We start from the raw sequence: 23352 nt of genomic DNA, 5'->3' as shown, positions 1-23352 counted from the left end.
GTAAAAGGTTGCACAGCACCTTGGAAGATCAGGCATTCGGTGTCTCTGTGCTGCAGTGATAACCTTTCAGAGTGTGGAAGGAAGCTGCAGCAGAATGGTGTTAACCCATCTCCAGAGCTCACATTCAGATGCTCCCTCAGAGCTAAATTCCCTGGTGTGGAATTCAGGCAGCAGGACCCAAACTCTGATTTCCATCACAGTTGTCTCCCCCCCCTCCCCCTCGCAAGTCACCAAGCTGGGGAGCCTATTCTGATGCTTCCCCTCCTCCCTGTTGTCCTTATTCCCAGCACTGCATAATTCAGCATCTCCTCAGCGGCGAAGGCTGCAGTAATCTCAATAATTAAAATGTCTCTAGTGTCATGTCGGTGATGAGTCATCCTTCTAGCTGAACCTGTACAGTGAGCACTTCACACTCCGGGTCTGCTCACGCGCCCCTCACCTTTCGATCCCAAATTGGATGGAGCGCACCTCAGGCCAGCTCCAGTGTGCCAGCACTTCCCCATCACCTGATTCCCCTTGTGATCTCACATACATAGCGAACAGTGACCTAGTTTGGGTCAAAGAGAGAATACTCTGATAGACCTGCATGGCTTGCACTGCATTGCATAAGCACTGATCTGTGTGCACAGGCTGCATTGCCTCCGCATTGATATGCATGCAAGGGTTGCATTGCATGCACACTGATATGCATGCATATGTTACATTGTGTACCCACTGATATGCATGCATTGCATCTGCAGTGATGTGCATTCAGTGGGTTTGTACTGGTAACAAGGAGGAGGTTGAATGCAATTATTGGGCCAGATTCTCCATTCTCATTGATTCCAATGGGGCTATGCTGATCTATACCTGCTGAGGATCTGGCCCTGTGACTTCCATGGAGGACCTCTCGATTTACACCACTGTAAGGGAGATGAGAACCAGGCTCAGAGTGTGAGCCGTGACTGGTGGGGGGGCAGAATTCCTGGTTGTAGTCCAAAAACTGCCATTTCCTGGCTACATCATCTAAAGCAAGTCACGTAACCACTTTGTGCCTCGGTTTCCCCATTGGCACAATGGGTATAATAACATTGACCCATCTCAAAACAGTTGGGGGCGGGTCCCTAATGAATTAATGTTTCCCTAAATTTACACCAGCTGAATATCTGGCCCACGGCCCATTCATATTCCCCATCCTCACCTTGTCTCATCCTGTCCCCACCTACATCTTTGCCATCACTTCTCCTTACTCCCATATCTACTGTCTGTGGTCCTGTCATTCATCTCAATTTTCAAATCCCTGCTCTGCCGTGGACTTCCTGCATGGCCTTGGGTCAGTCACTTAGTGTCTCTCTGTGCCTCTGCTCCCCATCTGCACAATGGGGTAGTAGCCTCACAAGAGTGTCGTGAGGCTCAATTCGTGAACGATGATGGGGGCCAGGCAAATGCCTAAGATAGGTCAGTTTGGCTAAACCCCAGTCCTGTGTGTGCTGAGCTGTACGCAGCGCAAGCAGTTCTGTTTCAGTGCAGAAAGTTAAGCACGTGTCTTTGCAGGAATGGGGCCTTTGATTATAAGCTCTTCAGAGGGGGAAACCTGCCCTGTTCAGCCTCCGTAATGCACCATCTTCATTTTCAGGGTTCTAGATAAGTGGTTCCGATGGTGATTCTGAATAAGAATAGTCAGTTAATACCATGGTGACTCTCTGAGCCCTGAGGTAGACGGCTGTTCTGGGGCCTCCAGGAGCTGTGTTTTTGCCCAAGTGAAACTTGGAACCAGCAGCCTCCCAGCAACAGTTCCACAGCCACAACAACCCATTTTGGCAGGGCCAAAGACTGTTTGTGCAGTCGGCCTGTATGCTGGGTTGTGCCCTGTGCAGCGGTGCGGTCGAGGGATACTGCACCTGTCTTCTGCCTAGGCTGGAAACCACTCTCGATGCAGGCGGTGAGTGCCAGCCCTTGATCACAGGTCCTGCGATTTGGTATGAACCTGGCTTGCTCTACACTCAGGGGACCACCAGTTCTCGGCAGGCCTAGCCTTTCCAGTCATTTGTACGCACAGCTTAGCCAAGTGAGGGGGCAGTACCTTGTTACAAGTGGGTGGTCTCGCTTTGCTTTTGGCAAGGCTATTACTTTTACTCTACACCAGCTCCCATCACCAAGATGGGAATAAAATACCCAAGAGCTGGTGTAGAGTAAAAAGCTAGACTTGAGCTAGAAAGATGGCTAGCCATGGCCTGCTAGCTTGTCCTAGATTCTTCAGGAATTTGGGGGAGAGATGAGCAAACACATAGGCTTTCCCCGTTTTCAGTGTTTTGATCGCCTCTCTATTTCATCTGGGGTGAAAGGCTGGAAATCTGCTTTGGTTTCAGGTAAGCACTGTTTGTATTGTCACCATTTCTTCTTCACCTCTCCTTCAAGCTTCTTGTCCTTTATGGGTGGGTAGCAATGTGATTGGAAGACACTGGGGGATAGCCCCATGCTGGAAGTTCCTGAACTGCACCAAGTTTTCTGATTAGTGCCCAGGCTTTGCGGCTGGATCTTAGCGCGTTTAGTTCTGTGGTAGCCTGATCCCATCTTGCTCTTCTAGAAATGTCTAAAAGGCTGGGTGGTGCTTTGGGTGGCCACTTTCTGCACGTTGCTTGAGGAGTTCTGCACACTCCTCATCTAGGCAGGGGGTGTAGATCTGATGGCCTCTTGGAACTGACTTGGTGACAGCTCTATAAATGGCTTTTGTGCACTGTGTGTCAGCTTCTTCGCTAGAGACGTTCCAAGCTATGTGGCGGGCCGTGAAACATGTAAAGGTGGGCCAGTTCCAGCGAGGCTCTGGTTATTCCAGCTGTGGCAAAGGTCAGACGGTGTCGACTAGGTGAGAAGTTGTTCAGTACACTGGCTTATGACTTGATGTGGATGATTGATTGTGCTGGTGCTTCAGGTGAGGGGAGGGGAGTAGTTTTGCTTCCATCTGGCAGAATGAACAGTACCTCATTAGTTTTGCCAGGATAAGGTGAAGGTCATGGAGTGAAGCCTGATCCAAAGGGTCAACTCCATTTTGATCTGACCCCCTGTATCCCCAGCTGGTGTGGTGACTATTCAAATCTCCAACATAGATGACCGGGTGTGGGAGTTTATGAAGAATATTTGGGTAGGCCAGGATTCGTTAAGGGGCTGGTATGCATTTGCCTCTCTGAAATGACCAGTTCTCACAATGTCCCAGAGGTCTGAATTTGATGGGCGCGGTTCTGTGTCAGCAAGACCTGCTCCAACATAGGTAGCACAGCCATGTTGGCTATGCAAAAAGTATGGCACAAGGTCATAAGCTTTGACATTCGGACGGTTGGCTGATTGGGAGTCAACATGTGGCTTCTCAAGGCAGATTTCTCCCATGTTCTGTTTGGAGGCTAGGGGCTGAAGAATGGAAGGTTTACGAGCTGAGAGACCTCCAACATTTAGCTGAAGGATTTTCAGGCATGGGCCAATGTCCAGAGTTTCCTAATCATGGTTAAGATCACTGAGATTGCTTGAGAATCTGAAAGCTTTGGCTTGCTAGTTGTAGCTTTGGTTTCCCCAGCCGAAGCAAGGTACTTACAGGGTATATGATGGGAATGCAGCTGCATTATATTCCAATAAAATCTTATTTATTATCATTATGTCCTTAAGTACCTGGCTGATTTGGGCCAGTGTGCAGGTTGGCTGCATGCCATTGGGTCCTGTTAGCCAGAGGATGAGGTGAGAGCAATGGATGCAGAGAGCTGGTGTGTGGTGGGCGTGCTCCTTGGTACAATGAGAGGGTATGTGTTGGAAATGCTGTGATGTGTGGGGGCGGCAAACTGGATTTTATCCTGGTAACCATGTGTGCATATGTTGCAGAGAACAGTTTTGTATTGGTAACAGAGTGATATTGGCCCAGATCTTCAGAACTCTGTGTGCTTGAGTGAAAGCACACACAATGATGCAATGTGTTTGCCTGATTGGCATGTGCAATTGCCAAGGTTCCGATCATGATCGGAGCATTGTCACATGCAAATTAAACATGTACACGTGTGCGTTTTGGTGCATGCAATTGCTCGTGCAGACTTCTGAGAAAGCAGAGTACTGTACTCCTGGGTACAACGGGCAGGTTTGTACTAGGGGATGCTGTGATGGACTGTGTGTTGAGGTGGGCTTATCTTGAATGAAAGGGGCTCTAACAGGGTGATAAGTGAGCTGCTTTAGCTTTACTGTGGGATGAGGTTATAGCAGCAGCGGCAGAGACTAGGTTTGCACTAGAAATAATAGATCCCATCTTCAGATGGTGTAAATCATAGAATAGAATCATAGACTATCAGGGTTGGAAGGGACCTCAGGAGGTCATCTAGTCCGACCCCCTGCTCAAAGCAGGACCAATCCCCAACTAAATCATCCCAGCCAGGGCTTTGTCAAGCCAGGCCTTAAAAACCTCTAAGGAAGGAGATTCCACCACCTCCCTAGATAACCCATTCTAGTGCTTCACCACCCTCCTAGTGAAAAAGTTTTTCCTAATATCCAACCTAGACCTCCCGCACTGCAACTTGAGACCATTGCTCTTTGTTCTGTCATCTGCCATCACTGAGAACAGTCTAGATTCATCCTTGGAACCCCCTTTCAGGTAGTTGAAAGTAGCTATCAAATCCCGCCTCACTCTTCTCTTCTGCAGACTAAACAATCCCACCCTTCTAGATCCCAAACTTCTAGTTTCCCATCTCAATAATAAGCAGTTTCTGCACTAAACTCTTCCCTACCCAAATATCTTGGAGTATGTCTATTTGCAACAGCTGAGGATCTGGCCCAATAAGGTTATGACCGATGCATTAAGCTGTGTTTAGAGTTGATAATGAAATCCGGCAGCTCTGGGTGGGGCTGATTGAAATGGGCACTGGATAGTAAAGTTCACCCACTTTTGTAAAGTGCTTTGAGATCCTGGGATGAAAGGGACTATGCAAGTAGGAAGCCTTAATATCAGTGATGAGAGGAAGTTACCATCTCGGGTGCATGTACTATTAATGAGAGATGATTCTCTTTCTCTCTCTCTATCAGCTCATAGGCTGTTCTCTCTCTCTCTGTACTTCTAAAGCCTTTGTCACTGCTGGTCACTGTAGTATCTGAGTGCTGTAAGTGCCTTTGTCCTAGGATCAGAGTGACGTTGTCATTTGGCCACTGGCTGATGTTGTCCCACTGAGCGCATGTGGCCATTCATGCCGGCGATAAGGCAGGGTTATGTGATTTGGGCTGATGTGACTGGGAAGCTCTCTCCGGTGCAGTGGTAACCTGAGGAAAAGTTGCAGCCAGAGGCAGAGCTAGACTGTAGTGTGAGGTGCAGGCAGGCCCAGATTAAAGAATTTGGGGGCCCTGTGCACTATGGAAGTTGCCCCTCCTTCCTTAAAGTGCACGCCCCATATGTACTCCACCCCACATGGACCCCAGAATGTCCCCCAACCCTACCCCACACATCCCTATCCCCAACAAACCCCCAAATGCCTCTCCCACCACACACAGACCCTGGAATACCCCCCACCTTCACCCCACATAGACAACACACCAACACCCAAATGCCCCTCCCACCCCCTACAGACCCCAGAATTTCCCCCATCCTCACCCCACACAGCCCCCCAGAATGCTCTCCCATCCCACCCCACAGACCCCAGAATGCCCCTTCCATTCCACATATACCCCAAAAACCCTCCTCCAGCCTCCACTTATCCTGACAGCTCCCCCCCCCCACGCCTCCACACATCCCAACCGCTCTGATGTATATCGTACTCACTGCAGCCCCCAACACCTCGGCCCTACTGGCCACAGTTGCCAACGTGCCCCACTCGGCCCCAACATCCTATCCTCCTGCCCCACTGCCCCCCGACATCCCTCACTCACCCCCACTCCTTCGTCCTATAGCCCACCAGCAACTCAGCCCCACCCCCTCAGCTGCCCACCCCAGGATCTTCCAGGGGGCTATTCACCAGCACCCCCCAGCGCAGCACTCTGCTCCCATCCTGGGCTAGGATAGTTGCTTCTGATCCTGGCTGCCCAGCTCCGGTTGCTCCCATGGCCTGCCCAGCATTCACATGGCCCCGCACCACTCAGGTTTGGCTCCGCCGCCCCCCTGTCAGGATAGGGGTGGGGAGTCATGAGGCCAAATTTGAGTGAGACACATTTCAATGGGCGCACAGGGTTACAGCGCTGCTCAGGTTTGTGTCAGTGGGCAGGGGCCCCCCGTGTAAGTGCACAGCGGCTAATCCAGGCCTACGTGCAGGGTATGGCTTTATGGTGGATAACGGTTAGGCTGCTGGGCTGGGTGCAGCCACAGGGTTGCGTTGGGAGCAGGGTGAGACTCTCAGTGGGGCGGAGAAGCGATTGTGCTGTCGTCGCTCAAGAGTGGCTTCAGTGTGATGTGTTGTGGTGTCCGGGAGGGGAAGACGCACAAGCACAGTCGGTAGGTGTGTGCTGGTAACATGCTGGGGCTCTGCTCGCTGCTGGAAGGTGCTTGGGTCAGTAATGACACGAGGCTGCTATATATTTATTTCTAGCCAGCCCAGCCTGCCAACCAGGCACGAGTGTCCTTGTTTGGTGTCCCACAACTGCCTCAGAAATCTGCATCTAAATATCCACAGCCTCCCACGCAGTAAGAATCAGAAATATGCTGGAAAAATGGCCTCTTTGCTGTGAGCCCTTCAGGATGCCTGGGGGATTTATCAGCAGGCAGCTCCAGCGTGAGTAATTTTGTTCTTTGTGGTCATCTGGTCACGCTCCTTGAACTGCTGATTTCGCTCTTGTCTCCCCAACTAGACAGAGATTAATGGGGTTTCTATTGAAAGCCATTCCAGCCTGGAGAGTTGCCATTCAGCCCTCTTAGGAGCTACTCACTCAAGTGCAGAAGCTAGTATTGTGCCAAGCACAAGTGTGAAAGCAGACGGATAAATCAAGTGTCTGTAGGTGCCAGAATAGTGTGTGTGTGTGTGTGTGTGTGTGTACACTCCTGTATCCGTGTGTACTGTATCAGTCAGTCCCATTATGTGTGGGGGTGTGGCTGGGGGTGTGTCCATGTAAACATCTGTGTGTCTCTGTCATAACTATAAAGGGAAGGGTAACAGCTGTCCTGTGTACAGTACTATAAAATCCCTCCTGGCCAGAGACTCCAAAATCCTTTTCCCTGTAAAGGGTTAAGAAGCTCAGGTAACCTGGCTGGCATCTGACCCAAAGGACCAATAAGGGGACAAGATTCTTTCAAATCTTGGCGGGGGGAAGGCTTTTGTTTGTGCTCTTTGTTTTGGGAAGTTGTTCGCTCTTGGGACTGAGAGGGACCAGACATCAATCCAGGTTCTCCCCATCTTTCTAAACAAGTCTCTCCTATTTCAAACTTGTAAGTAAATAGCCAGGCAAGGCGTCTTAGTTTTCCTTTGTTTTCTCAATTTGTAAATGCACCTTTTACTAGAGTGTTTATCTCTGTTTGCTGTACTTTGAACCTGAGACTAGAGGGGGGTCCTCTGAGCTCTTTAAGTTTGATGACCCTGGAAAGTTATTTTCCATACTGATTTTACAGAGATGATTTTTACCTTTTTTCTTTAATTAAAAGCCTTCTTTTTAAGAACCTGATTGATTTTTCCTTGTTTTTAGATCCAAGGGGGGTTGGATCTGTATTCACCAGGGAATTGGTGAAAGGTTTCTCAAGGCTTCCCAGGGAAGGGAATGCACTTGGGAATGGTGACAGCGGACCAGATCTAAGCTGGTAGTTAAGCTTAGAAGTTTTCATGCAGGCCCCCACATTTGTACCCTAAAGTTCAGAGTGGGGAAGCAGCCTTGACAGTCTCTGTGTCAGGGCTGGCTCCAGGGTTTTTGCCGCCCCAAGCGGCGGGGGAAAAAAAAAAAAGCCGTGATCGGCTGTAGCTCCACCGCACCGCTTTCTTCTTTGTCGGCACTTCAGCGGCAGGTCCTTCCCTCCGAGAGGGACTGAGGGACCCGCTGCCGAATTTCCGCCGAAGAGCCCGACGTGCCACCCCTTCCCCTTAGCTGCCCCAAGCACCTGCTTCCTCAGCTGGTTCCTGGAGCCGGTGCTGCTCTGTGTCTGTTTCCTCTGCAAACAAGTATCCTAGGCACCTGTCGGTGTGTAAGAAAAACAACAGGCGCAGGGGCGTGACTCTGATGGTTCTGGGTTATAATGAACAGGCGGCTGGTGAGACATCACGGTTGAGATTTTTCTCTCTCCTACCCCCTTGTCCTCCTTCCTCTCCCCCTCCACGTCTGTCCCACCACGTGGAAGAACACTGGCTCTCACAGTTGCAGGTGGGATCTGTAATGGCCCTTTTTTCTCCTGCCAGGTGCCTACCTGGTCCCGTACCTGGTGCTGCTCATCATCATCGGGCTCCCTCTCTTCTTCCTGGAGCTGGCCGTGGGTCAGAGAATCCGCCGGGGCAGCATCGGCGTGTGGAATTACATCTGCCCCCGCCTGGGGGGCATTGGATACGCCAGCTGTCTCGTGAGTGCTCAGATGAGTTTCACCCGGTGCCAAGTGTGGTTGTGGGAGGGGAGGAGGGTTGATCTCTTTGTCTAGTCACAGGGAGGGCATTGCAGGCCACAAACAGCTGGGTTCCTAGCTACGGTAACTGGAGCAATAGCAAAACAGACTTCCAGCTGCCACGGCAGCGTCCTTAGTCATCATGGAGCCTGGGAAGAGGTACTTGTCTGAGGATGTTGAGATGTAAAACCAGGGTTGTATCCACTTGTGGTCATCAAAATCCCATAGCACTTATTGCAAGAGTCAGGGTGTTATCCCCAATGTCCTGGTCAGACGCCAGTGTGGGCCACTACATAGCTAGCGGATATAGTATTCTTCACCTTTGTTGGGCAGTTAGGAGTGCTGTTAAACAGCTGCCATGTCCCACCCCAGAGGTGGCTGCAGTTTGGTAGCAGGGGAGGTAATTCCTATACATAGAAATTCAAGTGCATTGTCATTTGCCTAATCAGTCTAGTGAGTGATGGGGTGCAATGCTCCACCTCAGTCTGAGGTCAACATGGCAGTCTCACCTGGGCTCAACATGGCAGTCTCACCTGAGCTCAATATGGCAGTCTCACCTGGGCTTCTAAGAGGAAAAGTTCAGCACAAACAGGATGTGCTAGCCGGGGGCTGGACATCTGCTGAGAGCTACTGAGTGCCCTCAATGGAGCCTATGGACATTAGGAGATGCTCAGCACCTCACAGAATCAGTCCCTTGGATAGTCTCTGAATGGATAGAGATTCTCACCTTAGTTCCAGGGCATGATGGGGATGAGGGGGTTCATCCTGGATTGCCCTAGAAGAGATAGTCCCTTGCAGGTGAGCTCCGAGCATTTGGTTATGGTGCATTGCAGCAGGTTCAATTGTAAAGTGGTAATAAATGGCTCCCATTCTAGCCTCATTATCTCCTGGCTCCAGGTTTTCCCAGAGCACACAGTACTACCATCACTAGCAATTCCCCGTGGGTTTTGCAGGAGTTTGAGATCAGAGTGTGATGTCCATTACACCAGTATAGACTGTGTTAATCCAGGCACAGCCTCAGACATGCAGCCCAGAGCTGTTGGTTTCTTCCTTAACTTTTCATTTCTTAGCTTTGGCTACTACGTATCGAAAACAACTTCACTGAAAAACACGTGTGACAGCTGCCACCTTGGTCAACACCAGAGATTGAACCGGGAGCTGAAAACATGAGTCTTTACATCATGAGCTAAAAAGCCAGCCTCTCAAATTAGGGCTGTATCAGACTCATGTCCCCTGCGGATCAGGTGCAGAGGACGACACCCACAACACATCCTGATCAGTGGGTTACACAGGCAATTCAGAATTCAGTTTGGAATGTAATCACAGCCGAGCGACTCATTCATGATGAATCTTTCATTCAGCCAATGTCACCTTTGCTTCCAGCTTGCGAGCAGACAGCAAAGTGATCGCACCGATTTAGATAAAATTCTCTGCTAATTTCTTCTCTGAATAAAGCTCAGACTGAGGATAATGCAGCAAGAATTTTCACCAAGGATTGCTGTGTGTCTGTTAGTTACATGGGTTGGGTGGTGTTGGGCCTGTTCCCTGCTTGGATCACATATTGTAGCATACAGAAAATAAGGTAGTGTCCCTTTAAACGGTTTGCCAACCGGCTAGTGACACTCACTGTGTTCTGTGTCTTAGAACGTGCCAGAAAGAAGCAGCAATGTGTCTGTGATTAGGCCCGTCCTATCTGTGTATAGTTAGTAACACAGTTATTTGGGACCCAGCTGTGCCTGTGTGGTTTCTCCACGTTGTTTTTGTTGCGTAAAGAGCAAAAGACAACAACACGTATTTAATAAGCTTGCGCAGCACAAACTGCAAACGCTTCGGGGAAGATGCAATGAACAGATTATCTAGCCAGAAGGGACCACTGTAATCATCTGGTCTGACCGCCTGCATAATACAGGCCATCGGACTTCCCGGAATTCATTCCTGTTTGAATTTGAGCAGATCTTTTAGAAAAACATCCAATCCCGATTCCAAAATGGCCAGGGCTGGAGAACTCACCACAGTTCTTGGCCAGTTGTTCCAGTCATTAATTCCCCTAACTGTTAAAAACGTGCACCTTGTTTCTAGTCTGAATTGGTCTTGCTTCAGCTCCCAGCCAGTGGACCATGTTAGACCTTGGATTGAAGAACGAGATTGAAGAATTGGAATTCAAACTTAAAATTTGCTTTTTCTGAAGGTCCATCGTAGTAAAGCTCCGGGTCTCTCATGGTCATTGGAAGTGAACATTCTAATGGCCTGATCCATTGGCCCATTGCAGTCAATGGGAGTTTTTCCATTCACATCACCAGACTTTGGGATCAGGCCCAGATTACCACGTCTCATCACCCCAGCTGCCTTGTTGTCCCAGAGTTTCCTGGTCAGCGTCAGGTCTGTATAAGGGATGCACCGTGTGGGATCTAAACACTATGTTATTTTCCCTCCCCTAGGTCTGCTTCTTTGTCGGTCTTTATTATAATGTGATCATCGGCTGGAGCATCTTTTACTTCTTTAAATCCTTCCAGTATCCGCTCCCCTGGAGCGAGTGCCCCATCGTTAAAAATGGCACAGTGGCTGGTGAGTAATTTTGTTGTCTCTCCAGCTCGGCAGGTGCTGGGAGACGGGACGTGGACAAGAGCTGTTAGGGTTGCAAATGGTTCCAGCTGCTGGGACAAGGCATTGGATCTGGGGAGTTGCTTCCGGGGTTGTGGGTAGTTTCCATTGCTGATAGTTGTCACTGGATGGGGATGCTCGTGGTTAGGGGATGCTGGGATGTGGCAGCGCATGGGACACTTGCTGTCTCTTTGTGGGTATTTCCCCACTGGTGGGACATGGCGTTGTGTTGGGACATGTTTGCCTGGTTGCGCTAAGGAGACAGCCACTGTGGCATGCCTGCTATCGGGATTGCAGATGGATTTGGCAGCTGGTAATTGAATTCGGAGTGCTCATCTAGCTGGTTCCTGAGAGCCCAATACAGAGCGTGTTTAGTAACATCTGAACATCTCCCTGGTATACTTGGGAATATTTTATGGCAGGTGTAAATTGCATCACTTATTTAACATCTTATTTTCATTTGTTCGCATCTTTCTATCCCCTCTTTGCTATTAAAAATCAACCAAGCTCCAATCCCCCAAGTGCTGTACAGACATTTGTAAATGACGGCTGGCCGCCCTGGGACTTAGGCGGGTTCTTAATGACATGTTACCCTCAAGGGAGGGGGGTGCTTTCCAGCAACCCAACCTCTCCTGGCCCGTGTTTGTTTCAGTTGTGGAGGCAGAATGTGAGAAGAGCTCCGCTACCACCTACTTCTGGTACCGGGAGGCTCTGGAGATTTCCAGCTCCATCTCAGAGGGCGGAGGGCTCAACTGGAAGATGACCCTGTGCCTGCTGACGGCCTGGAGCATCGTGGGATTGGCCGTGATCAAAGGAATTCAGTCTTCAGGGAAGGTGAGGGTCAGCAAGGGCCAGAGCCACAAGCCTTGTTTCCTGCGAGTGGCTGAAGTGATGTTACGTGCACCAAGGATAATAGGAGTAAATGCAACCAGTGCTGGGGAGTGTCTACAAAAGAGCAGCTGGGTAGTAGTGTAGCTATGGAGTGTCTGAGAAGGTAGGAATGTCTGCAGCTGCTTGTGCCTGGAGGTAGGAGGTTTCTACAGCTGGTGAGTTTATTCCTGCTAGGAATGTGGCCCTGCTGATGTAACCATCATGACTGACCTCTGCAGATACCCGTGGTGTGTGATCGGGTATTAACTTCTGCCACCATGTTGAGATCTCAGCCTGTAGGTCCCCTAATGGAAATGAGCTGGTGTTCTGAGGTTCTGGCCATCTGCAGCTCCCCACTGACCAGCTGTGAAAAAGGCTGACGCTATTTAAGCTAAAGGACCATGCTGGCCCAGGAACAAATGGGGATTAACTGGCCAGGAATAAATCTAGGCTGGCGATTAGAATTAGAACCATCAGAGCAGTGAGGTTTCGGAACAGGCTTCCAATAGGAGTAGTGGGGCAAACACTTATGAATGGGGTTGCCTGCGATAGCAGGGGACTGGAATGGATGCCCTGGGAGGTCCCTTCCAGTCCCGTGTCCCTATGACTTCAGGGGGGCTTGTGCATGTTCTGCACCTGTGACGATCAGGCTGGGCGCCTGGCTATGACACATTGGGCACCCACGTGTGATGATTTGGGCCCAGAGCGAGGTTTGACCTTTTGCGCTAGTTGCCCTTGGCAGTGCTGAGGAAACTCTGTTCCGAGGAAGCTGCCACAACGCCCAGCCTGTCTTGCTGGGTTGGCAGGCGGCACCGATGGGAATTGGTAGGCACCAGACCCAACCAGGGCTCGATCAGAGGCTTGGGGAGAAGGCTGCAATGAACATTTCAATGATGTTCACATTTGGCGCTATGAAAAAGGCCGTGTCTCATTACGGAGCAAGGCGAGGGAGTTCTGAAGGGTAAAATCCCAGCTGAGATGCCGGAACACTGTGTGTCCCCGTAACTCTGCTGTAGAGCATCAGGGCAATGAGTCCCCAGGCTGCCATCCCAGCAATACAAAGAGGCACCAGATGCTCTGCACCAAGCAGAGAACAAAAGTGGAGCATTAACAGCCAAACTTCCCTGCTCAGATTAAGTGTGACACACTGGACTCTGTTAATGCATGCTCACCTGAGCACTAGAAATAGGCCCAGGTTACACGGGTAGTCAGCATAGCCGCCCAGGGCCCCCTCATGCCAATCAAGTATGCGTTGCATCCCGACTCTTCCCTAGTGGCTGGGTCATAAGGAGGATAACAGCCTACTACTGCTACAACCAAATGGAGGCTCTTCCAGTGGTAAAGGTCAGTGCTAAAGGTGGTAGGTTCAAATCTTTTTGAGAGACTGTACTGTACTTGTTACACCATGCTACAGTATAAAGGGGATAGGTTCAGGCTATGGAGGGCAGCATCCCTAGCAGCACAGCGCCTCCTTGTGCCATGGCAGATAGAACTGGCATTTAGGTATTGAAGGGCAACAATCCCAGCAGCACAATGCGCCTTAATGCTGCAACATGTTTCATGCTGACTTATAGAGGCTCAATGCTTCTCTTTCAGAGTAGCATTCTCTCCCCCTCCTGCTCCTTTTCTGTCGGGGGATTGTGTGCAGAAGGGAACGGGCCCTGCCTGAGTGTCAGTGTGGGAGGCGGTAGCTGTGCTTGTCACGTTGGGTCTCCTCTCTCCTAGGTGATGTACTTCAGCTCCCTCTTCCCCTATGTGGTGCTCCTTTGCTTCCTGGTGCGGGGGCTGCTCCTGAGAGGGGCGATAGATGGGATCCTGCACATGTTCACTCCTAAGGTAAGTGACCAGCGCTCGCTGTACAGCCCCTCTGCCTGATCAGAGAGGGACAGGGCCATTTCGCAAGGCTGCTTGCCCTGCTGATTTCATGATGAGTTTGGGTGGGAGATAAAGGCAGAGGTCCATGATCACGACACAGGCTCCCATTCCTTCTGGCTTGCTCCTTCATTTCCCTGGAGGGAGGAGGCTGCTTCCTATATCAACCATAGGCAGGTGCACACACATACACAAAATTACACCTACCTACATACAACTACACACATGCAATGAGCCCTGTGCACACACCCAGTCCCATTTACACATATCATTGGTTCACACTAGGAAACAGATTGACACACACAACTGTACACACACACACACATAGATGCATGCAATGCAGCTGCACACAGCCTTACACAACCCTATATGCACATACAATCAGTGCTACACACGCCCCCTACAGGAAATCAGGGTGCCTAAACCCAGTGCCATTGAAACAGTCAGGACCCCAAGACCACACCTAATTTACAAAAGTGGGGCAGACTGTATCTTTAATGTAGGGGTGCAGCTAAAGGAAACTACAGCTCCCAGCATGCAATGTTTGGGGGGGCAGGTCTCTTAGCTCAAGGTGGGGCATTGCTGGTTGGCACCTGCAGTCTCTGTGCTTGTCGCCATGGGCTACATTTTAAAACTTCATGGGGCTGCCTCTATGACAGATGCTGACTGGCAGACAAACCTCCACAGTTACAAACCTAGGCAACCATAAGTGTTACGTATCAATTAATTAACTAGCTAATTAATTAATGAATCTGAGATGTAAATGAATCAGCTCATCCCACAAAGCTGTTGCAAGATATTAATGATGATAGCTTGATGAGAGATACCCAGACACTTCAGTCCTACAGCTCTGGCTTTTATTATAAAGGGGAAGCTGAGATGGGGGGGGAGAATTTAAAACAAACTAGGCTAATCACACAGGCATTAGCTCTCAATTAATGTTAATGCGTAGGGCACTCCTAAGGTACTCAGGCACCACGGGGAGACGTGTGCTGGAAATAGCTAGAGAGAGCTGGCTCTGTGCAGCCTCCGGCTGCTTTGCATATATGAACACGCCGCAATTCAGCATCCAGCTCCCGCTCCACGCAGTGCGGGGTCCTGCAGCACTCCAGGTCCCGTGGCAGCAAACAGCATAGTCAGCAAGGGATAAGTCAGCAGCCAGTGGTCCTGATGGGAAGATTGGAGCTCGCTGCAGAATGCAAGGAAAGTGGGTGCCTGGGTGTAACTATATAGTAGTGGGGAGGGCAGGTATTAAAGACAGGGAGCTCATGGAGAGGACGGTTTAGTGGATGGGGGATCTGAGTGAACGTCCGGAAACTTGGGCGCTCTTCTCAGCTCTGCTGACTCAGTGTGTGACCCTGGGCCAGTCACTTCCCCATCTCTGAAAAGAAGCTAACCACACTTGCTTTGAAGGGTCTTTGATATCCATGAAAAGCACTTTGGTCTCGTGGTTGGAGCACAGACATGCTCAGGCATCAAGCAGGCTGGGTTCTTATTCCCAGCTCGGTCACTGTATGACAATTCCCCCTTCTCAGTGCCTCAGTTTCCCCATCTGTAAATTAGAGATGGTGACACCTAACTCTTAGAGAACTGTGAGTGGAATAGGCTACGTAAGCACAATGGGCTCACTACCCTCATTAGAGGGGGTGTTTGTTTGGGAGGGAATTATATTCTTTGCTTCTCCAAATCCATATGCATATGTGAAAACCCTGATCAAGTGTAGTCCAAGGTGCAGTGGGCATGAGCCCATGGCCCCGGCTAGCACATGGAGCCCAAGGTTCTACATATTGAGCCTCCACCCACCCATTACCACAAGGGACGTCACTGGCTTGGCGCCAGTGATGGGTGTGCTGGGTTTCCCTGGACCCGACAGGCTGAGTGAACAGGGAGATGGGGCGTCTCACCAGGCTCCTCCCACTTTCTCTCCCCTCCCAGCTTGACAAGATGCTGGACCCCCAGGTGTGGCGAGAGGCGGCCACTCAGGTCTTCTTCGCCCTGGGCCTGGGCTTTGGAGGTGTCATCGCTTTCTCCAGCTACAACAAGCAGGACAATAACTGCCACTTCGACGCCACCCTCGTCTCCTTCATCAACTTCTTCACCTCCGTGTTGGCCACCCTGGTGGTCTTCGCCGTGCTGGGGTTCAAGGCCAACATCATGAATGAGAAATGTGTGGTGGAGTACGTGTGGATTCCTCTCACTTCCCAGGGCCCTTCTCCTGGCCTTGGTCTCCCGCCCAGAGGGTGAACCCACACAAATGGGGATGCATATTCAGTATCTTCTGGGCCCAGATCCTCAAAGATTGATTTCAATGGGAGTTAGGTGCCTAAATGCCGTTGAGGATCTGGGCCCTATTCTTTTAGTGCATGCATTCAAAGCTCATGCTTTTAGGTCCAGGAGCTCCCAGTTCAGTCTCCATTCATGACCCAACGGAGATGAAAAGATTGTTACAGGGATAAATGAAACCATAATACCTGGTTGGTGCAGCTGATCTCAGCAGCTATACTGGGCCTGAATGGGAGGTCTCCATGTCTAGGGTATTGCTGGTGACTCACTGCAGGGTGCTCTTTCTCTCTGAGTCATAAACTAAGTACCCAATCCCCCTCAGCTTCTAATGAGACCTTACATCCCTTTGGAAATCCAAGCTTAAAGCTGAGGTATTGGCCTGACTGTCCTGGGCAAATCCAACTTGGCTAATTACATTCTAAATTCCTCCTCCAATTTCAGCTGGAGACGGGATTCTCTTTTACTTCCTGTCCTCACCTGGTGCGTAGCTATGTGATGTTAAAGAGCTGCTGCGCTCTACCGCAGAAGTGGCTGCGTTTCAGCGCTGGGTGAAGTGAGCTCTATACCGAGTTTCTAAAAAGAGCACAGTGCTTTTGGATCTCTGGACGAGTGGCACTACCTACGTCGAAGTTATAAACCTGAGGGGCAAGCATTGGAGCAGTGCTGGCGTCTGGGGACTGCTGCACAGACTGGTCTGACGCTTGCTGATCCCAGAGAGATCACGGTCTAGAGTTGGTAGCCAAGGCAGCTTTTCTCCTTGTACTCACAGTGAGTGCTGCAGAGATGGAGGCTAATGCTGGATGCAGGAGGAGAGAGAATGTACAACCCTCAGTGCTTTTGATGGCAGGGTTGCCTCCCGGTGCACCTATGTTGCGGGAGAATGTTGCTGATGATGCCCCACCTTGCTCCCATTGTCCTGCCTCCACACGCAGTGCCCTGCCTGGCCCATAGGGGGTGATCACATCCCACCTCATCTCCATTGCAGGGTGGGGGCTCCATGGGTGACTCTGGCTTTGCTCCCCATAGGAACACTGAGAAGATCCTGGGCTACCTGAACACCCACGTCCTGAGCCATGACCTCATCCCGCCCCACGTGAACTTCTCCCATCTCACGGCCAAGGACTACAGCGAGATGTACCAAGTGATCATGACGGTGAAGGAGGATCACTTCAAGGAGCTGGGCTTGGACCCCTGCCTGCTAGAGGATGAGCTCAACAAGGTGCTTGGGGACGATCCTTTGCATTCGCTTCAGAGCTAGGGGTAGCTCAGGGGCAGGGGGTGGGATTTGGGTGTAGGTGTAGCTGTTGGGCTTGCAGATGCATGTGTGTTTTTATGCACATGTCCCCAGTGTATTTCTCTCCCGAGTCTGACACAGCTGTCCCTCTTCTCCCCCCATGCAGTCAGTGCAGGGAACCGGCCTGGCCTTCATTGCCTTCACTGAAGCCATGACCCACTTCCCAGCTTCTCCTTTCTGGTCCGTGATGTTCTTCCTGATGCTGATAAACCTGGGGCTGGGCAGCATGATTGGGACCATGGCGGGTATCACTACCCCTATCATTGACACCTTCAAGGTGCGGAAGGAAGTTTTCACAGGTGAGGTTCTTTCTGGCTGCACTGCCTTGGGGGCAGGGGGTTCTCCATTTCCTTGGGGTGGGCACGGTGACTCGAGCAGGTGGATTGGAGACTGCAGCGTCAGCTGGTTTGTGAGGCCCAGTCAGATCTCATCTCCACCAGCAGGGCTGAAGCTTAGGATGTCCCAGGAGCGTGCACAGATACCTCATCTCTCTGCCTGCATTATAGGAAGGGCCCAAGGTTAGCAGGACCAGGGGAGCAGAGCTTGCTCCCGGAGGGATTTCTGAGCAAAACCTGGATGAGGAAGGGGCTGAATGTGGGAGGGAGGTGGGGGGAGGAATGGAACTCTGGATCTAGTGAGGCCCAGAGTTACCTAGGCACTGGATTGGCTGTTGAGTTGCTGGGAGCGGGTTGGAAAGGTGACGACGTTTGGAGGTGGGAAGAACCCTGCTTCCTTCTGCTCTTGGGAGTGCCAGGCTATGGATCCATGACTGCAAATAACATTGAAGCAACAAATGTCATAAGTAGAGATGGGCCAGAACCGAAACTCCAGACCCAAAACTTTGGAGGTGTTTCAGATCCAGATCTGCACCTTTAGTGGCCTCAGCATTTCGGAGTGTTTTGGACACACACAGTGTGCCTTCTCCACTGCCATTCATGTTCATCGCTAGTTCTCCTCAATGCATTTAATGATTTAATATTAACACGGCACCTGCTGTCCCTAGCAATCCCAAAGCAGAGGGAGATGAATTGTGCGGGAGGGCACTAGACTGGGCCTCAGGAGACCTGGGTTCTATTCCTGGCTCTGCCACTGACTAGCTCTTGACAGTTGGCAAGTCATGTTGTTGCTCTGTGCCTCAGTTTCCCTTCCTCCCATTGTCTTTTAGAACTTCTTCACGGCAGGGCTATCTCACAATATGTATGTGTGGTGCCTTGCACAATGGGACCTTGACCATGGCTGGGGCTCCTACTTGCTGCTGTAATGCAAATCATAATAATAATAAACTTCCTATTTTTCTCTGAGAACCACTGACCCATCCTTCCTCCGCCTGCAACTGATTGCAATGGGACTGGTCCCAGAGATGAAAGTTAAGCACGTGCATAAGACTTTGCAGGATCAGGGCCCAGGCGACAAAAGAGGCAAACAGTGGGAGGACAAGGCAACAGTAGAGACCGGTGCATTAGCCTAGGTTTGTAGCCACAGCGGTCTCAGCAGGTTGCTAGACTCACTGATGATCAGAAATGCTTCTTGTTGTCATTATTTACTATTCCATCAGCAGATTTGAGGATGTATTAATTTAGGCTGGGGGAGTTATTAGAACCCCATTCTTCCCCCTCCCTGAGTTCTGCGTTCCCCTGGAGGAGTATGCTGACTGTGACCATGTGCTCTTTGCAGTTGGCTGTTGCATCGTCGCCTTCCTGATAGGTTTGATCTTCGTGCAGCACTCGGGGAATTACTTCGTCACCATGTTTGATGATTACTCTGCCACGCTACCGCTCACGGTTGTGGTGATCCTGGAGAACATTGCTGTGGCCTGGATTTATGGCACCAAGAAGTAAGAACTCACGCAATGGCAATAATGACACCTCTGCTGCCTCTATTAGCCTGGCTGGATTCCTAAGCTTTCTCCTTTAATCTCTTGCTCCAAATATGTAACGGTACAGGGGTTAGTGCCAAGCCACCTTTCTCTGTCCCAAGGTGGCACCTCAAGGTTCGGAGCAATGATAGGCAAAGCTTGAGGCAGGGATCAACAGTTTTCCCCCCTCTCTAATCCCAGGGCTAGGACCAGAGCATGGGCCAGTCCTGAAGGCATTTGTAGAGGTCCCATCAAGGAGTTCTAACCCTGGAGGGGTCGACAGATAGTCACGAGCTCACAGGGCCAGATTCTCCCTGGTCCTGCAATTGGTGAAGTCATCTTCACCCATGCAAAAGAAGTACAGATCGGAACAGTCGTGTATTGCACCCACCGTGGGTTGGTATACAATACCACATAAGGCACAGGGCGACTGAGAATCTGGCCCATTGGCCAGAAAGGGGCCATTATGATCGTGGACTCTGTCCTCCTGCATATAAGGCAAGCCATAGCACTTCACCCAGATATAAAGAGGGGATTTAGAACTTGGTCTAAGTGTACAGCCGGCTAAAATATAATTTGGAAAACGTAACCCCATCCTGGAACCAAACTGTCTCTGAAATGTTTGGTTCCACTTGTCTTCATTGCTTTTCATTTCCCTTCACTTGAGGATTCGAGAGGGGTCCGGAATCAGGAATGCTGCAGTCCCAAGGTAGCTGTTCCTGGGATCATCTGGGGGCTCCTGGAGTCCCTCATGTGGACTTTTCCCAGGCCAGCTCTGTAGCTTCAAGAGCTTCAAAAAGCTAAGAGAAGCTTTTGGATCCTTCTCTGGATCTAAGCTGACCTCTGACTGTTTCTAGGGTCACCCAATGCTTAGTTCACTGAGGCGGTTCCTGGGTAGGAGTTTTCCATCTGAAGTGGTGAGAAAGGAGAAGGCAGGACTCTTGTGCTCCATCCATTTGGATTTCCTCTCCTTTCTCTCCAGGTTCATGCAGGAACTGACAGAAATGCTGGGCTTCCGGCCGTACATCTTCTACTTCTACACCTGGAAGTACGTCTCTCCCCTCTGCATGGCTGTGCTAATGACAGCCAGCATCATCCAGCTGGGAGTCAACCCACCGGGCTACAGCGCTTGGATCAGAGAGGAGGTGAGTACAGGAATACCAGCTTTTAGTGAGTCCTCTCCTCCACAGTTCCAACCCTGAGGCCCTTACTCAGTTTTCACTCGGTCCTTACCTTCCTCATGGGAAGTCTGCCTGCGTAATGCCTGGGTAAACACTGAGTGAAGGTTTGGTTCCAGGTTAGCAGCTGGGAATTCTCTGCTTCCACAGTGTTTGGTAATTGACTTCCTGTCCACCTCCACCTCCATCCCTGAAGCTCCAAACTGCCCTTTCCTTCTTATATAGACCACACAGTTGGCGGGAGACGATGGGTGAGGGACAACCAGACTCTGAGAAAGTTTTCCTTCGTGATAAGCACACCTACAGTAGATGGATCTCTCTGTATCCCCTTCCCTCAGACATCAGGTGAATCGGCAGAGAGCTAGACAGTGGCCTCCTGCCTCCCTTTATTAAGTTCCCCTATACACCGTGTCCTGGTCCTCTCTAGGACCTGGAGGACCAAGACCACAATGACCTTGACTTTACTCCACAATGATAACCTCCTGTCATCTGCCCATGTGCCTTCATGGAGGTGTAGACACTCACGTCCACTGTAATGAAGCTACCTCTTTCTCTTCCAGGCTACAGAGAAGTTTCTCTATTACCCAATGTGGGCTATGGCCATCCTCATCTGCCTCATCATCCTGGCCACCCTCCCACTGCCCGTGGTCTTCATCCTCCGTCAGTTCCACCTGGTGTCTGATGGCTCCAACGCCCTCTCCGTCACCTACAAGAAGGGCCGGATGATGAAGGACATCTCCAACCTGGAGGACAATGATGAGACTCGCTTCATTTTGAGCAAAGTGCCCAGCGAGACCCCGTCCCCGATGCCCATGCACCGTTCCTACCTGGGCCCGGGAAACGCTTCCCCAATGGAGATGAGCAGTGCACCCAACGGACGCTATGGAAGTGGGTACCACTTGGCCAGCACCCCTGAATCTGAACTGTGATGGCCACCCACCAGCCCTCACCCCACCCCGCCACCCCCAGCGCCTAGGAGAGGAGGCAACTGGGGAATGGATCCTGTCCATTTGTGGAACAAAAAGGGGAAAAAAAGAAGAAACCCTTCCTAGAATGTTAGCAAGTAAGCAGCCATTTCCCAGGCAAGGTCGGGAAGAAGGGATCGTGGGAGGGTCCTGGATTTCCCTCTCAGCAATTCCAATCAGGCAGGATCCCTTGTCAGCTGCCCTTGTGAAAAAAAAAAAACAAGAAGACACTGCAATAAATTTGATGGGTGTGTTTCCAGAGAGAGAAAATTGGAGATCAAGCCAAGCATCTCTTGGTTTCCAAGCATCGAGAGAACAGAGAAGGGATACAAAATAAGGTGACAGCCAAAGACGTTTCCTCTTATAACCTGGAGTTCTTCCCCCTCCTCTTGGTTTTCCCCTAGTTAGGAGAAGAGATGGCTCTTATTCCATTGATCACATTTGACCACCCATGTTCATAGCCCGATGGACAGCCATCACCTGATGGGGTGGTGGTCGTGGCACCTCCTTTGGGTTTGTAGCTCTGGACACACTCAGAGCTCAGCTTTAGTGGACATTTTTCACCCAGCGGAGACGCATCTTGAGTGGACAACACTTTACAGTGAGCGCCAGCAACTAGCTGACCCTTTGGTATCTGTTGTGTTACTACGGATGTTGGTTCAACACACATGGGGAATATGTCCATGAGTCATGTCAGGGTGGGGTGGGATCTCATTCTAAACTGAGCTGCAGTGAGCACACACACTTATTATACAGTGTTATCCATCCAAAGTGGCACAGGACCTCCGGTGCAACCACGATTTCAGGTGTGTGAGCATGTGCCATGTCCACAGGCCAGAATTTGAGCAGGGTGACGCTGGTGTAGATCAGGAGTGACCCCTGAAGTCGTTCCTGATTTGCAATTGGGTAACTGTGAGCAAGCTCCAGCCCCAGGATTTTCATTTTCAATGCACTGTGTGAAAGAAGCCCCCTGGACTGGTGAATGATAGACCCTAGCCCTCCTAGATACAGAGATGAGTAGAGAGAAGCTGGGGGTATTGGATTCTAATTACAATCTTGAGTTAGCTTTTGTAGGAAATAGAGTCCCATGATCTAAATTCTGTCCTTATTTAGAGTGGTGTCATCTGGGTGTAATGGAAGCTGACTGTGTGTGTTTCTTCCTGTTCACTAGCCTCATGCATCTAAAAGCAAGGGTCCAAATTCCTCCCTGGTGTATCTTCGTAGACGTCAGCCTTACAGCAGGGGTGTAGTTGGCTCAGAGGCTCCATGCCGAGTTTGCAGTGGTATGGAAACGTAGGTTGCAATGTGCACTGTGTGTTACGGAGTCTCCTGTACATTAGTGTGAGGTCTTGGCATGGCTGGTGGCGACCCAGACCCATGTCTGTCACACCCATCCATGAGATTTAGGGTTTGGGTGGGGGAAATAATTGTGGGTCTCTCCCATCCATTTAAGTACACTTTTTTTAACCTGCCCTTTCTTACTCCTGTTGTACTTAGCGCCAGCTCGATGGTATTTCATGCCAACGCATAGGCCAGGCTGATCTCCCCTTGTCCTTGCAAAGACTGGGAGACCTTCTCCCCTCTCATCCTTTGCTTTCCCCTCTGCTGAGAGTCCATGCCCTCTTGAGGAAACATGGAAAGACTGAAGGACGGGTGAAAAGCCCTGGAGCTTTTTGCTGCTTCGTTCGTTTCCATTAGCACCGTTTCTGCCCATAGGTCCATCTCTTCTGAGGCTTCCCTCATGCAACCTGTGAGCCTTTAAATAATAACCGTTGACCCTTCTATTGCACCTGCCATCCAAGGGTCTGGAAGCACTTTATGGACATTAATTGAGCCCCGCAGTAGCCATTTTACAGGCGGGGAAACTGAGGCACCGACTGGGCCATGGTTACAGTGTGAAGCAGTGGCACTGCTGGGAATCGAACCCCTAA

The 23352-nt window shown here is 50.6% G+C and overlaps 1 protein-coding gene across 2 annotated transcripts in view; it reads left to right on the top strand.

The window, feature by feature from the left end:
• Positions 1–23352, top strand: part of SLC6A17 (solute carrier family 6 member 17) — a 50572-nt gene extending 27220 nt beyond the window's left edge. For both annotated transcript variants that reach the window (XM_054024883.1, XM_054024884.1), the window contains 10 exons: positions 8307–8464; positions 10942–11068; positions 11757–11938; positions 13700–13810; positions 15782–16023; positions 17156–17348; positions 17530–17722; positions 19098–19257; positions 20261–20423; positions 21017–23352. In XM_054024883.1, coding sequence (XP_053880858.1) covers positions 8307–8464; positions 10942–11068; positions 11757–11938; positions 13700–13810; positions 15782–16023; positions 17156–17348; positions 17530–17722; positions 19098–19257; positions 20261–20423; positions 21017–21385 — 1898 coding nt within the window. In that variant the 3' untranslated portion in view covers positions 21386–23352. The remainder of the gene's footprint in view (positions 1–8306; positions 8465–10941; positions 11069–11756; positions 11939–13699; positions 13811–15781; positions 16024–17155; positions 17349–17529; positions 17723–19097; positions 19258–20260; positions 20424–21016) is intronic.

Source organism: Malaclemys terrapin, chromosome 4 (assembly GCF_027887155.1).
Source record: "Malaclemys terrapin pileata isolate rMalTer1 chromosome 4, rMalTer1.hap1, whole genome shotgun sequence".
In the NCBI taxonomy this organism is placed as follows: domain Eukaryota; kingdom Metazoa; phylum Chordata; order Testudines; family Emydidae; genus Malaclemys; species Malaclemys terrapin.
This window is presented reverse-complemented; position numbering and strand designations above follow the sequence as displayed.